This window comes from Bos mutus, chromosome 19 (assembly GCF_027580195.1).
Source record: "Bos mutus isolate GX-2022 chromosome 19, NWIPB_WYAK_1.1, whole genome shotgun sequence".
Taxonomy (NCBI): domain Eukaryota; kingdom Metazoa; phylum Chordata; class Mammalia; order Artiodactyla; family Bovidae; genus Bos; species Bos mutus.
Window position 1 is genome coordinate 49,155,684 of NC_091635.1, and position 13,689 is coordinate 49,169,372.

A 13,689-nucleotide genomic window follows, 5' to 3' on the forward strand; every position below is an offset into this window, starting at 1 on the left:
CCTCCCTGCCTGGCGCGCCCCGCTGTCCTCTTTTTCTGGCCGGAAATTCCTACCCATTTTCCAGACCCAACTGAAAGGTAATTCACACTCCAGGAAGGATGCCCCCAATCCACCCACCTTCCCGCTCTCCTGCAAGGAACTCTGAGACAACCATTCCTCATCACAAGAAGGGGGAAGAACTGAAAGACACTTCTGCAGCCAAGATTTTTTAATGCAATTTTTCTTTTTTTAATGATCACAGTGAAACCCACTTGGGAGGCAGGCCCTGGTCTTCTGCTGGCATAGTCAGAGTGGAGGGAGGACCCCACGAGGGATGGAGAAGCCGCAGTGGGGCTGGAGAACTGAGATGGGGCAAAGAAGGGGCGGTGGGGGAGGGCAGAAGGAAGCCCGGAGCCCCAGTAAGCATTCAGATGGAAGGTGAGGGCTTCCCTCCGCGGCCTCATCCTTCAGGGACAGTGTGGGTGGGGGTTCAGGAAGATAGGGGAAAGCCCCACTTTTGGCCACAGTCCCTTCCCCAGGCCAAAGGGAAGAAGGCAAGGGCAGCAGACAAAGGCCAGGGAGCCCAAGAAGAGGACTGAGAAAGCAGGAGCAGGTAAAACAATCAGGGGGCACCACCTCCTCTCCCCTCACCCATTCATGGTGGCAACAATTTGACATATAAAAACCTCAAGTTTTCTAGCCCCTGGTGGGGGTGGGGAAAGGAAGTGAAATCCAGGGGTTCAGAAATCAACACCCCCAGTCCAGGGGCAGGTGCCCAGCTGTAAGGGGGATGTGGGAAGGAGGAGCTCCCCACAGGGCGCTAGGTCACCTGCTCTGTGGGCCTCATCTGGATGTCTCCGATCTGCAGAAGGCACAAACAAGGCTTGAGGAAGCCAGGACGCTCTCCCCACCCTCTTAAGGCCTTCCCACTCTCCACCTCTGGGCTGGCTAGGCTCCTCCAGGAGACAGACAGCCAAGGCCAGACTCACCTGGACATGAGGGGGCGTGCTGAGAACATAGATCACGGCCTCGGCCACATCCTCAGGTTTGAGACACTGGGAGCACCGGGGGAAAGGAGAGAGGTGAGGACAGAATGATCCAAGGTCCTCCCCCCAACCAGGGAGGTCCTCTCCAGCATCCGTGTTCCCCCAACCCAGGAGAGGCGACAGGCTGGCTAGAAGGGCAAGGTCTGAAGGCCAGGGCACCCTCTGCCTTCATTTAGGGAGTGGGTGGCTTCACTGGGCCCCACCTTCATGTGTTCATAGGTGGCGGCTGCCTTCTCGGGGTCCTTGTCGTGGAGTTTGAAGGCGAACTGTGTCTCCACCACTCCTGGAGAAATGCACTGGGCCAAAAGAGAGAGCCTGCTCAGGAGCTGAGCCCCGGCCAGAGGCCAGCCTGGGGCAGGGGGCTGGGAGGGAAAGGACAGAGGCCACAGGGCCCCAGCCTCACAGGGACGGCCACCCAAGGTCCAGCGGCCACCTCCACCCTCCAAAGCTGCCACAGGGGGGTTATCAGAATGATTCCTACCAGCTACTGGGCCATTACCAAAAGCCAGGTCAGCTTTACAAAGTGGCTTCCTAAGGGAAGCCTCATACCCTCATACCCTAGGTGTTTTCATCTCCATTTTACAGCTGGGAAGACTGAGGCATGGAGAGGCTGAGCAAGCCACCCAAGCTCGGGCAGCCTTCCCGGGGAGAGCCCCAGTCCTGCTTTCCAGCCGTGGCCTCCCAAGGTCCCTTGTGCTCCCTCAGCCTCACCCCTCCGCCCTCGCCCCCTTCTCTAGGTTCAAGTCAGCCCCCCTCCCGCCTTAAAGGCAGAGACGCGCAGGGACTCAAGGACTGAGCAGGGCCCCGCAGGCAGCAGCAGAGCCCGGGAGGCCTGTGCCCAGGACGGACGCCGGGCTCTGGGGCCGCGAGTGTGTGTGGTGGGGAGGGGCCGGGGTCAGGTCGCCCCTCACCGTGGCTCGGATGTGGCTCCGGGCCTCCCGGAGCTCTTGCCTCAGCCCCTCCGTCAGCGCGGTGACAGCGTACTTGGTAGCACTGTAGAAATGGGTCTCAGCCGGGGGTGGCACTCGGTGGCCACACATGCTGGGCGCAGGAAGGGAAGGGGAAGGAGAGAGTGATGCCGGGCTGCCTGCCTGACCAGCTCCCCCCCAGGTGCCTCCTGAACATCAGGGACTGTCCTCCCGCCACTCATCCGGCTTGTCCACATCGACAGCTCCTCCAGGCCCCCTCCTCCTCCAAGGCCTCCCTCCGTGGACCCCAGGATTCCCTCTTCAGTCCACGCAGGCTGTCAAAGCTCTCTCCCTTTCACCCGTGTGGTTCACTGAAAGGGTTCTCCTTAGAGTCTAGGGCACGGAGGCCGTGTCTCCGCGGGCACCCCCATGACAGAGACTGCAGTCTCTGTGCCACAGGGTGAGGTTCCTGCTGCGGCCTAAGGAATGCAGAACCCCAGTCCTGGGAGGGCCCCCAGGCCTCAGCCGCCAAGGGGCCGAGCTACCCCTTCCAGCCAACGAGGGGCTGGTGTTTGCCACGTACTCTTCTTCCCCTGCTGGAGGAGGGCATGGCAGCTCACTCCAGTTTTCTTGCCTGGAGAATCCCACAGACTGAGGAGCCTGGCGGGCTACAGTCCACGGGGTCACAAAGGGTCAGACGGGACTAAGCAACTAAACAACCACAACAACGTTCTTCCCCGCCCCCTAGTCGTGCTCTCTGGGTGTTAACTGGGTGTGAGATCCCTGCTCTACCACCGGGGAATTCTGAGGTCCAAAGAGGTCAAAGGAGCCGCAGCAGATCGCCCCGCTGGGGGGCGGGGGCACTCTGACCAGCCCCGGCCGCCACACCTGTTGATGTTGATGATGTGCCCGTCATCCACCTTCCGCTCCCTCATGGACTGGCAGGCTTCCCGCGTGCAGATGCTGAGGGCCAGCACGTTCACCTGCAGGCGGGGTGGGGGGCAATGCGTGTCTGCATCTTTGGGCCCGTCTGAGCAGGTGATGGAGCCCCAGAGCACCCCGGGGTGGGGGGCATCCCAAACAGGGCTGGGTCCTACCCGAGACCAAGGACATGCCAGGGCCGCGGGCCTTACGTGCTGCTCCCCGTCCAGCCACCAGCCCCAGCGGACAGCAGAGGTGGCTCCCCTCGCTGGGTGATGCCCTCAAGTTCCCGTGTATTCAGAAACAGACACCACCCCTCCCCAGAATCCACCCAGGAGCGCTCCCCATCTTGGCTGTCTCCTCTGCCTTAGGGAATTCACCCCCTTTTCTTCCCCAAATGCCCTACTCTTCTCTGGGACAGAGTCACGGGCTTTCCTCTCTCCGAAACAGCCTAAAATCCTTCCTTTGAAAATCTCTCTCCTCCGGACCAAGCTCAGCCTTTCACCCCGCTGCTCTCTGCCTTTCCGGCCCCTCCCTTGAGACTAGAGTGGACGGGAGAAGGCTGGCCCTCCGTCCTTCCACGCCGTCCTCCAACCTCCATCCTGTTTACAGGACTGGGCACAGGGGGTACAGTCACGTGTCACTGTGGCAAGGGGCCTCCCAAGGGCATGAAGCTTCCTGCACCCTGCCCACTTCTCCTCCTCTGGCAGAGGTGACCCCCAGACCCCAACCTGCAGGGAACAGAGGCCCAACGGAAGGGTCTCTGCTAAAAGCGCCCGCCCAGCCCCACCACTTAGGCTCAGCCAGGAGGGCAAGCAGAGATAAAACTTTCAACGGGCCTTCACTCTCTCCTCTGGGGAAGAGGGGAGACCAGCTGGGAGGTCAGACGTTTATCTTTATCAGGTGTCAGCGCCAGGCATCGGGACAGAACACTCCTGCTATAAACCTGGCCCGGCGTTCACGGCAGGACACAGGCGGTTTCCAGCCCTGCTTTTGGTCCTCTTAACAATGTGGGTTTGTGGGGCAGAGAACTCAGCTCTTGGGGATGGAGGGATGGAGGAGGAGAAACTAGGAGAAACAGATCCCCTCGGGCCAGGGGAGCGAATCTTCTAGATCTGGAGGTCGAGTGTTCCCTCTGTGATCACTGACGTGGTTCTCTTGGGAAATGCCTCATAAGACAATCCTAAGAGAATGAAAGATGGGCTCGATAAAGGACAGAAATGGTATGGACCTAACAGAAGCAGAAGATATTAAGAAGAGATGGCAAGAATACACAGAAGAACTGTACAAAAAAGATCTTCACGACCCAGATAATCACGATGGTGTGATCACTGACATAGAGCCAGACATCCTGGAATGTGAAGTCAAGTGGGCCTTAGAAAGCATCACTACGAACAAAGCTAGTGGAGGTGATGGAATCCAGTTGAGCTATTTCAAATCCTGAAAGATGATGCTGTGAAAGTGCTGCACTCAATATGCTAGCAAATTTGGAAAACTCAGCAGTGCCCATAGGACTGGAAAAGGTCAGTTTTCATGCCAATCCCAAAGAAAGGCAATGCCTAAGAATGCTCAAACTACCGCACAATTGCACTCATCTCACATGCTAGTAAAGTAATGCTCAAATTCTCCAAGCCAGGCTTCAGCAATACGTGAACCGTGAACTTCCTGATGTTCAAGCTGGTTTTAAAAAAGGCAGAGGAACCAGAGACCAAATTGCCAACATTCGCTGGATCATGGAAAAAGCAAGAGAGTTCCAGAAAAACATCTATTTCTGCTTTATTGGCTATGCCAAAGTGTTTGACTGTGTGGATCACAATAAACTGTGGAAAATTCTGAAAGAGATGGGAATATCAGACCACTTGACCTGCCTCTTGAGAAACCTATATGCAGGTCAGGTAGCAACAGTTAGACCTGGACATGGAACAACAGACTGGTTCCAAATAGGAAAAGGAGTACGTCAAGGCTGTATATTGTCACCCTGCCTATTTAACTTATATGCAGAGTACATCATGAGAAACGCTGGACTGGAAGAAACACAAGCTGGAATCAAGATTGGCAGGAGAAATATCAATAACCTCAGATATGCAGATGACACCACCCTTATGGCAGAAAGTGAAGAAGAACTAAAAAGTCTCTTGATGAAAGTACAAATGGAGAGTAAAAATGTTGGCTTAAAGCTCAACATTCAGAAAACGAAGATCATGGCATCCGGTCCCATCACTTCATGGGAAATAGATGGGGAAACAGTGGAGACAGTGTCAGACTTTATTATTTTGGACTCCAAAATCACTGCAGATGGTGACTGCAGCCATGAAATTAAAAGACGCTTACTCCTTGGAAGGAAAGTTATGACCAACCTAGACAGCATATTCAAAAGCAGAGACATTACTTTGCCAACAAAAGTTCGTCTGGTCAAGGCTATGGTTTTTCCTGTGGTCATGTATGGATGTGAGAGTTGGACTCTGAAGAAGGCTGAGCACTGAAGAATTGATGCTTTTGAACTGTGGTGTTGGAGAAGACTCTTGAGAGTCCCTTGGACTGCAAGGAGATCCAACCAGTCCATTCTGAAGGAGATCAGCCCTGGGATTTCTTTGGAAGGAATGATGCTGAAGCTGAAACTCCAGTACTTTGGCCACCTCATGCGAAGAGTTGACTCATTGGAAAAGACTCTGATGCTGGGAGGGATTGGGGGCAGGAGGAGAAGGGGACGACAGAGGATGAGATGGCTGGATGGCATCACTGACTCGATAGATGTGAGTCTGAGTGAACTCTGGGAGTTGGTGATGGACAGGGAGGCCTGGCGTGCTACGATTCATGGTGTCGCAAAGAGTTGGACACGACTGAGCGACTGAACTGAACTGAAGAGAATGACATAATGTTCCAGCTGAACGGGGCTTAGGGATTTCATATACATGCCTCGCTTTACAGTCAGGCAAGCTGAGGTCTAGTTTTAGAGACGCCCTGACTGCAAGTGACGTCCACAACTTGGATCTCTCAGAAGGTTCTCCGAGGGCAAGGGCAGGGCTGCATATCCCCGTTCAACGTTTCAACGTTCGTTGCTCATTTCGGGGCCCAAGCACCTGTCAGGTGTTATTGTGAGCACATATGAAAAGTCTGGTGGGGGGCGGGGGATAGAAACATTCCATTTACACACTGCTTTCCACTTCTCAGAATTAGTTTCATACCCTGAAGGTACTGCCCCATATTACAGTCTAGAGGTTGAAAATCCATGCCCTGAAGGCTGTGCTTGGTCTACACGTGGTTTTAAAACATTCTAAAAATAAAATAGACAAAAGTCCTTGCATTCCTGGAGCTGAGGTTTTGGTGAATGGGGTGGGTGGGGGTCTCCATGGAAATTGATGCCCCCGCTGCTCTCAGCGAAGTCACAGATCTGGCCACACACCGGGCAGCGGGGGTGGGGTGGGGAGGCCTGTGCTTGCCCACAGAGGATGGGAGGGGCGGGGCCCTCCATGGCCAAGTGCTTCCCCGTGCGACCCGCCCCACTCTTTGGGTTCCTACCTGGCCTCAGGAGACACTGGAATTTGTGATCTCAGACATTGATGGTCTGGGTGCAGTTCATCCCAATTACCATGTGACAAGACTGAAGTTCAGAGAGGGTGATGACCTGCCTGAAGCCACATGGTTACTGGAGGGGCTGAATGAGACCATCATCTTCAGCCTCTGGGTTCCTGTTCTTCCCATCAGACCGTGTCCCCAAGCACAAAGCTGCCACTTGGGGACATCCGATTGAGGGCAGTTTTCTTTCCTACCAATCTCTCTTCCAACAGAAAGAAACCAGCTTTTAAGCACTGCCCCCAGGGGCTCAGAGGAAAGAAGAATGGGAAAGATTTGGCCTTTCCTCCACTCCCTCTCCCTCTGGGGAGGAGAAGCAGGTGAGACTCAAAGTGCCCCAGGCAGAAACCTGAAGCCTCCTCTCCCTAGATGTCTATCTTTCTGCTTTCCTCCTGGCTATAGATGTCTATCTTCCTGCTTTCCTCCTGGCTGTAGATATATGTCTATTTTCCTGCTTTCCTCCTGGCCATAGAGGTCTATCTTCCTGCTTTCCTCCCAGCTGCTGTGACCCGCTTCTCCCCACCAACAGACCCTGCCCCCAGGCCTTACATTGAACATTTCCTTCCAGCCGCTGGTGCTGCCTGAGAGCAGGGTGTCCGGCCGGGCCAGGCCAGCATTGTTGATGCAGATGTCCACACCGCTGTGCTGAGAGCGGACCGCTGAGAACATGGAGAGGATGTCCTCCTCGTTCGACAGGTCACATCTGTAGGGGATCAAAGTCCCGGGGTAGCCTGCACTCTTACATTCGGCAGCCAGCTCCTATGAAACCCAACAGGGGTCTAACTGGGATGAGCTGCTCACTCCACACACAACCCACCCCACGCCCTCAGACTCCACCTCCCGCCGCTGTCACCGCTCAGAGCTCTCGCCTCTGGTGGCCATCCTCACAGCCTGACCTCTCAGGTCAAAGTCCAGGGGTGAGAGCAGTCCCTGAGCGAGGGTGGGGGAGGCTGAGATCATCAGTGGAGGAACCTCCCAAATAAACTCGAGTCTTCCGTTCAAGAAGGGAGAAGTTTCTGGGGCTCTGGGGTGAGGTGGGGAGGTCAGAGAAGGGGCCTGGGGATCCCGGGAATGGAGAGATGTCTCTTTTCTGACTCTTTCCCAACAGGAACACACCTCCGCTCATAGCCATACTCCACCCCATGCTTCTTCCACCAGCGCCCAGGGTCACCAGGACCTCAATTCACTTCTCTCCCATCACTCTACCAACCCCTCTCAGAAGGGCTTATATCTAAACGATCACTGTCCCTCCACAAGCTGCAGCCAGCTGGCTCAGAACCCTCACACAGACTTTTCACTTTTCAGTTGAGCTCAACAGCTGGTCTCCCCTCGCCCTGCTTATAGAAATCGTCAGGAAGTCAGGAGAGTCTTTCTCTCTGACCCACGGGGCACCACCCTCCACCCCAGTTTCTCTGGAGACTGTGAGCCAAGCCAGGTAGTAGGTGACACTGGGCACCCCCCTGGGCACTGCCAGGGCCCTCGAGACACTAAAGATCCCTAAGACAGAAAGGCCACTGGGAGATGGCTGAGGTAAGCAGCCATTCAGAAGCAGGAAGAAAACCAGCTGTGTGGTTGCTTTGGAGGCCAGTGACCGGGCACCAGAGCCTCCTCAAGGTGACTATGGACATGTGTCGGTGGGCCAGGGGTGCCAGGGCAGGGAGCCCTAGAGGAGGGCCAGCTTGGTCTCCTGCCCTGGAACACCATCCTACCCCCAAACCAAGTCAGGAATAAAGGGCTCAGTCAGGTGACCTAGGAAATTCTTTTCTGCTTTAACTTTCCATGAGTTTAAGCAGTACAGTCTTCTGGGTCTCAGAAGTCCCCCTTCACCCAATTTCACCTACTCAACATTTCACCTGCTCAACAACCCCCTCGGGAAACAGGGCTTCTCACTGTAGGAGGTTGGAACTCAAATTTTGTTTGAGTGTCAATGAATGAATCCATCAACCAATCAAGAAAAGCAGATGGTGGGCAAAGCAGCCTGGAATTCTGCCCTCTCCTGGCACGAAACTCTCCATTCCTCCTCCAGACTCAAAGCCCTGCAGCAAAGCCACAATGGAGGGACTGATAATACATGTCTCTCTGTTGCTGTTTTCTCATTGCCCTACCTGTCCGCATCTATCCTCAAAAAGGACCTGAAATCATGTCAGTCCCCTCACAGCTGAGCCATCCCCCCTCATTAAAGGAGGCCTCCTGGGGGGTGAGTGATCAATCGGGGGCTCTCCTCAGGGTTCAGGGACCCTTCTGGATGGTTTGCAGTTGGGGTGGAAGTAGGAACAGAAGGCAAGAGTGGCTTTAGAATCAGAGAATCAAGTGGCTTAATCCCTGGTCTGATCCTCTAGGCTCCGGAGTGGAGGCGGGCCCTGAGCACCTCAGAACAGGGGAAAGGGAGGGGCAGTGTGGGGCAAGGGTATAGCCAGGTGACCTTGGAACCATCTAGGAGGCTATAAAGCGAACCTTTGGTCGGCAACAGGGGAGGGGACAGGCCTCCCTCCTGCACACCTTCCAGCTCAGCCCCACCCAAGGCCTCCTCGCCCTCTCCCTGCCCCAGGGACTTTGAGCAAGGGTGGAGGTCAAGCTCAGCACCAGCCCAAACCCTGAGGGGGGTCCTGGCTGGGGTAAATCCAAAGCTCCTATGATGGAAACTGCTCATCCTTCTTCCTCCCTGCTCCAACACAGCCAACTTCATTTCCTTCTTCTCTGAGCTCTCATTGCTCACAACCCTTGGGGCTCCCAACCCACATTAAGAGAAGAACCAGGGGGTTCAGTTCCACATTGCTTTGTCCCCCAGAGCACACAGGTTCAATGCCCTGGTTTACCTCCTCAGTCCCACCTGTGACAGTGAAACTGGAAAAAAGGTCTACTTTATATATACATCCCATTTGTCCCTTATGTCCATCGAGAAGGTTAACCCTCACCTTCAGGAGAAGGTGGAGCTGAGCCTCTTCAGAAAAGCTCCACTCCCACTCCAACCCCACTCTCAGTCCTGGGTGAAAAATGAGCAGGATCAAGTCCTCTAGCTCCTACTCGCTTTGTTTGGCTTTGTGGACTAGGTCTGGGAACCAGAGGAAGCAACCCAGTAGCCAGCTTCGCCACTGAGGCCAGAAAGCTTTCTTCCCTTCTCCCTGGCTTCTCCTTTTCTCAGCCAACCTGAGCAGGCAGGTAGGGAAGCAGGAGAAAAGATGCCAGGGAGTCAGAGACTTGGTATACTAGAGCAGAGGCTGTCAGGAAAAAAGCTCCCTAACGGACAAGACTTTAAAAAGCAAAGAGAGAGTCCTGCCCTGAGGGATCCAAAAGCCTCCTCCACCAACTAGGCATCCACCTCTCTTGCCCCTGAGCCCGCTGCAAGTGGCCCTGGGGTGGCGGGTAAGAGTGCAGCGTGACACCTTGGCTCCGACCGCTCCCCATCCCCCACCTGGACCCAAGCCCGGCGGAAACGACGCCACCCGGAGCCACTCGCTCCCCCGCAGGGCCTTACCTCGATGTTGCCCACGGTGCGGGCACAACCCACCACCTTCAGACCCTGCTGGACCAGGGCCCGGGCCACGGCCGCGCCGATACCTCCCGAGGCTCCCGTCACCAGTGCCAGCCGGTCACGCCACCGCTCCATGCCGGCTCTGGCCACGGTCCCGAGCCGCCCGGCCACCTCGCTCTGGGAGCAGAGCCCTTGGATCGCCGAGCTCCGCCCTAGGTCGTAGGGGCCCGGCCGCTCTCTTGTCACCCCCGCGGCGCCCGCAGTCGACCTGCCCGCGTCAGAGGTACGCCAGGACCTGCCTCCACTCTGGCCGGCCTCCGCCCCCTGCTCCACCCTCCGCTCCTCGGCGATCGGCCACATCCCGGCTGGAGGACGATGCGGGCCGGCGGCCCCGCCCCGCCCCGCCCCTGCCGCGAGAGCACGGCCCCGCCCCCACCCCTCCCCACCCCTGCCGCGAGGGCACGGCCCCGCCCCATCCGGCTCTCGCCGGATCCCGGACTCCGCTCCGTTCCTTCCAGCACGGCCCCGCCCCTTCCGGCTCTCGCCCGGTCCCCGCCCCACCCCACCCCTTCCGGCCCTAGCCCGGACAAAACCGCTTCTCGCGGGACTGGGCGGGAGGGTCCCGGGAGTTTGTAGTTTCCCCTCTGTGAGCTCTTATCCTTGGAAGAGAACGAGGCTCGGTGCAGGCTTGCACCAGGCCTGAGGACGCGCGTACTCGCCTCTTGCTCTGTCCGCCTTCCCTATCCTGACCCAAAGGCCAGGAAGAGAAGTTACGGGGCACTTAAGGTGACGCCACCGCCTTCCTCAACCAGCCGGCGGCTGATGGGAACGGTTCAGCTCAGACAAGGTTGAGCGTCTCAGCGGTCGACGCTGGGTGACCTTGGGGCGGGGTGACCTTTCAACCCTGCCTGATCGCTTGGCCTTTCCAACCGAGAAGAACTCATGGTTAAAAAGGCAAACAGTCCCAAGTACATGTGTATTGGGGTGGAGGGGATTGTATCCCTCATGACCTATAGCCTACAACTCCTCTAAGCCCCCCTACTCCCACTGGAGCAAATGTATCACGGTGTATGCGAAAAATTAAAGCAATAGCTGTTTATTGAGCGCTTACTGTGACAGGCACAGTAAAATACATTTTAAGCATCTCAAATATATTAATGTGCACAAGAGCCCTATGAGATAGAACCTATTAACACTGTCATTTTATAGGATATACCGAGACAGACGAGGAGCCTGGCTTGGATGGCAAGCAGTCCAGTATTAGGCCAGGGGATGTGTTCTGAAACTGCCTTCACTGTGTCCTCCCTTGTCTCTTCTTAGGTTGTTGGTTCTATTCAAAGTAGAAGTCACTTTGCTGACCACTAAGGATATTCCATCAAAACACTGAATACTGCCTCCCTTCTGCATTCTTTATATAGCCGTCCTTTCAAAGAGAAAACATCTCTGCTGGAATCCCACCACTGCAACCAATGGAATAAGCCGTGAATGTGGCTGGGGTCCCCAAGGGCAAAGATTAAAATAAAACCAGCCCTTGCTTAATTTAGGAATCTCAAGAGAAAAGTTGACTGCAACAGGTGGTGGAAGGAGGATTGGGCTCAGAGCCAAGGGCTGTTGGGAGAACCCTTAGTCATTTTTTTATGGATTCCAGGATGAAAGCAAACAAGGATCAGAAAGGAATTACTCATTTCATCTCTGCTCTAGTCCCTGTACCACACTTTGATTTGAAAAGACAACTCGGGGTGGCTCAAAAAAATACCAACTACAAAAGTTAAAATCTCACTAAGCTTCTGCTGTTGCCCACTTGAAATCTGATTAGAAATCTGATTAAGTGGTAGAAAATCCACAAGGTTCACTCCATCCCCACTGCAGAGAGGTACTGACCGTCCCACCATTTGTCTGCTGCCCACCAAGTATTATCAACATGTAGACACAAAGCTGTAAGCACATGATTTTACTTAACTATTGACTCAACCTTTTAAATGGCAGCCAAATGCTACTCCTCGGGGAATCTCACCTTCAGTACTCACAGACAGCTTGTGAAAACAGTAACTGTAAAGCCAGAGTGGCTTTATTGTTGGAAACCAGATAAGGAACAGGCACTCACACAGACCGCAGTGTGGTCAGCTCTCAGTGGAGCCTTCTGCTCCCAGTTCTCTACGCACCAAGTAACTACTGATCAGGCAACCCCTGGTTGAAATTCTGCCAAGTTTTGCTTCACTCTTCTAGTTCAATCTGAACCTCTGAATTTAAGGTGCTCTATGTTATGTTATCAAGGAACATTATAAATAACAGCAGTTAAAAAATCTCACAAGGAAGTATGATGCTAGTCAGTATTTAAAGGTGTCGCAGCAAATTTATTCTTTCAGAACAAAAGACTGGACCCTGCTCTTCTCAGCTGTCAACTCTGACGAAGGGGAAGAATTTTTGTCTTCAACAGCCTGTATCCCTCTCCTTATTTGCTCTTCATCCTCTCTAACATCATCACTGGTCAAATACCAAGACCACAGGTGGCTAATTAAAATACTGCCACACATTAAGTAGAAACATGTACACCAAATTTTACTATGCGTATTAATAAATATTCTTTATTTTAAATTTTGCACATTGCGCTTTAACATTACATCCAAACATTTCGCAAGTGGATGTCTACTTTGTAAAACCATATATTCAGCTCATTGTCATTTCTGTACAGAAGTATAAGTACAACATTACTTTTTGCCACTAAGTTGCTTTTTAGTAAGTCTCACAGGAAGAGAAACATTTAATGAAAAGAGATGGCTTAAATCATATGGCAGGCCTGCGCAGCCACACAACTAAAGACACAAGCCTGAAGAAAGAACAAACTAATGAGGTTACCTCCACCGTCTCCCAAAACAAGAAAGAATCACATTGATTTAAGATAAAATTTTGCCATAAGTCACTAAAATTAAAGAGTTTTTTTGAAAGAGAAGGCGCAGTAGTCATCTTGAGTGTTTCATTGAAAGACAGAGCTATTTTATTTATTTAATTTGCTCCAGCCGTTGTCAACCAGCCACTACAAATGGGCCTCTTGTGATCATTTAAGCGGCAGTATTTATTAAATTTCTCCTTCAGATGCTGTCGGTATTGTTCTCTATTGCTGTAGAAAGACTGGTTATTAGCCATAAATGACTGTATTTCATCTTGTGAGATAAAGATTTCCTCATCTGAAGTACATTCAGACTCATCCTGCAAATTAAAGCAGTAGTTAAGACTATGACTTAAATGAAGAATGCAAAATGCTATCCTAATAGAAGACAGCTAAAAACTAAAGCAGGCTAGTTTTTAGTTTTAATTCAGTCACATAAAGGCTTTAAATAGAATGTTTACAGGATAACAAAATGTCATTCTGCCTTGGAAAGTACTAAGTAAGAATAAAATGCAACTCAACTTGATTTAAAACTCGATCTATAATTTGTCCTAGAAGCCTACAAGCAGACTACTAACACACCTTAGCCTTAAAAAGAGATTAATTAGAGATGGTTATAAATAGCTTCCAAATTTTAAATAATCTGACTTTTCTCTGGCTGGTTCTATGTTGAAACATTTATCTCCACAAGTTAGGTAAAATATAACCTTTTTAAAACTTATGAAATATACAGTATCACCAATAAACTTTACAACTATATAAAAAAGAAAAAAGCTAGCATTCTAAAGGATTTGTTTCCCTTGGAATCCTGTGATGACTACAGGAAAGATGCCACCCTTTTCTTTCCTTGCCCCTCCTGCAAATTCCACACGAACTATGCCCTGGGTTGCTTGGAATCAGGTA

General features: G+C 52.9%; 2 protein-coding genes across 9 annotated transcripts in view; both read right to left on the reverse strand.

The window, feature by feature from the left end:
* Positions 1-190: 190 nt before the first annotated feature.
* Positions 191-10,283, reverse strand: DHRS11 (dehydrogenase/reductase 11). The gene is made up of 7 exons (XM_005892317.3): positions 9,903-10,283; positions 6,977-7,186; positions 2,822-2,916; positions 1,937-2,066; positions 1,229-1,321; positions 969-1,034; positions 191-841 (listed from the first exon to the last, which is right to left on the reverse strand). The coding sequence occupies exons 1-7, from the start codon at positions 10,257-10,259 to the stop codon at positions 800-802; spliced, it is 993 nt and encodes a 330-aa protein (XP_005892379.2). The 5' UTR covers positions 10,260-10,283; the 3' UTR covers positions 191-799.
* A 2,173-nt stretch (positions 10,284-12,456) lies between these two features.
* Positions 12,457-13,689, reverse strand: part of GGNBP2 (gametogenetin binding protein 2) — a 33,179-nt gene continuing 31,946 nt past the window's right edge. For all 8 annotated transcript variants that reach the window (XM_070390525.1, XM_070390530.1, XM_070390529.1 and 5 more), the window contains one exon: positions 12,457-13,106. In XM_070390525.1, the coding sequence (XP_070246626.1) occupies positions 12,903-13,106 (204 nt within the window). In that variant the 3' untranslated portion in view covers positions 12,457-12,902. The remainder of the gene's footprint in view (positions 13,107-13,689) is intronic.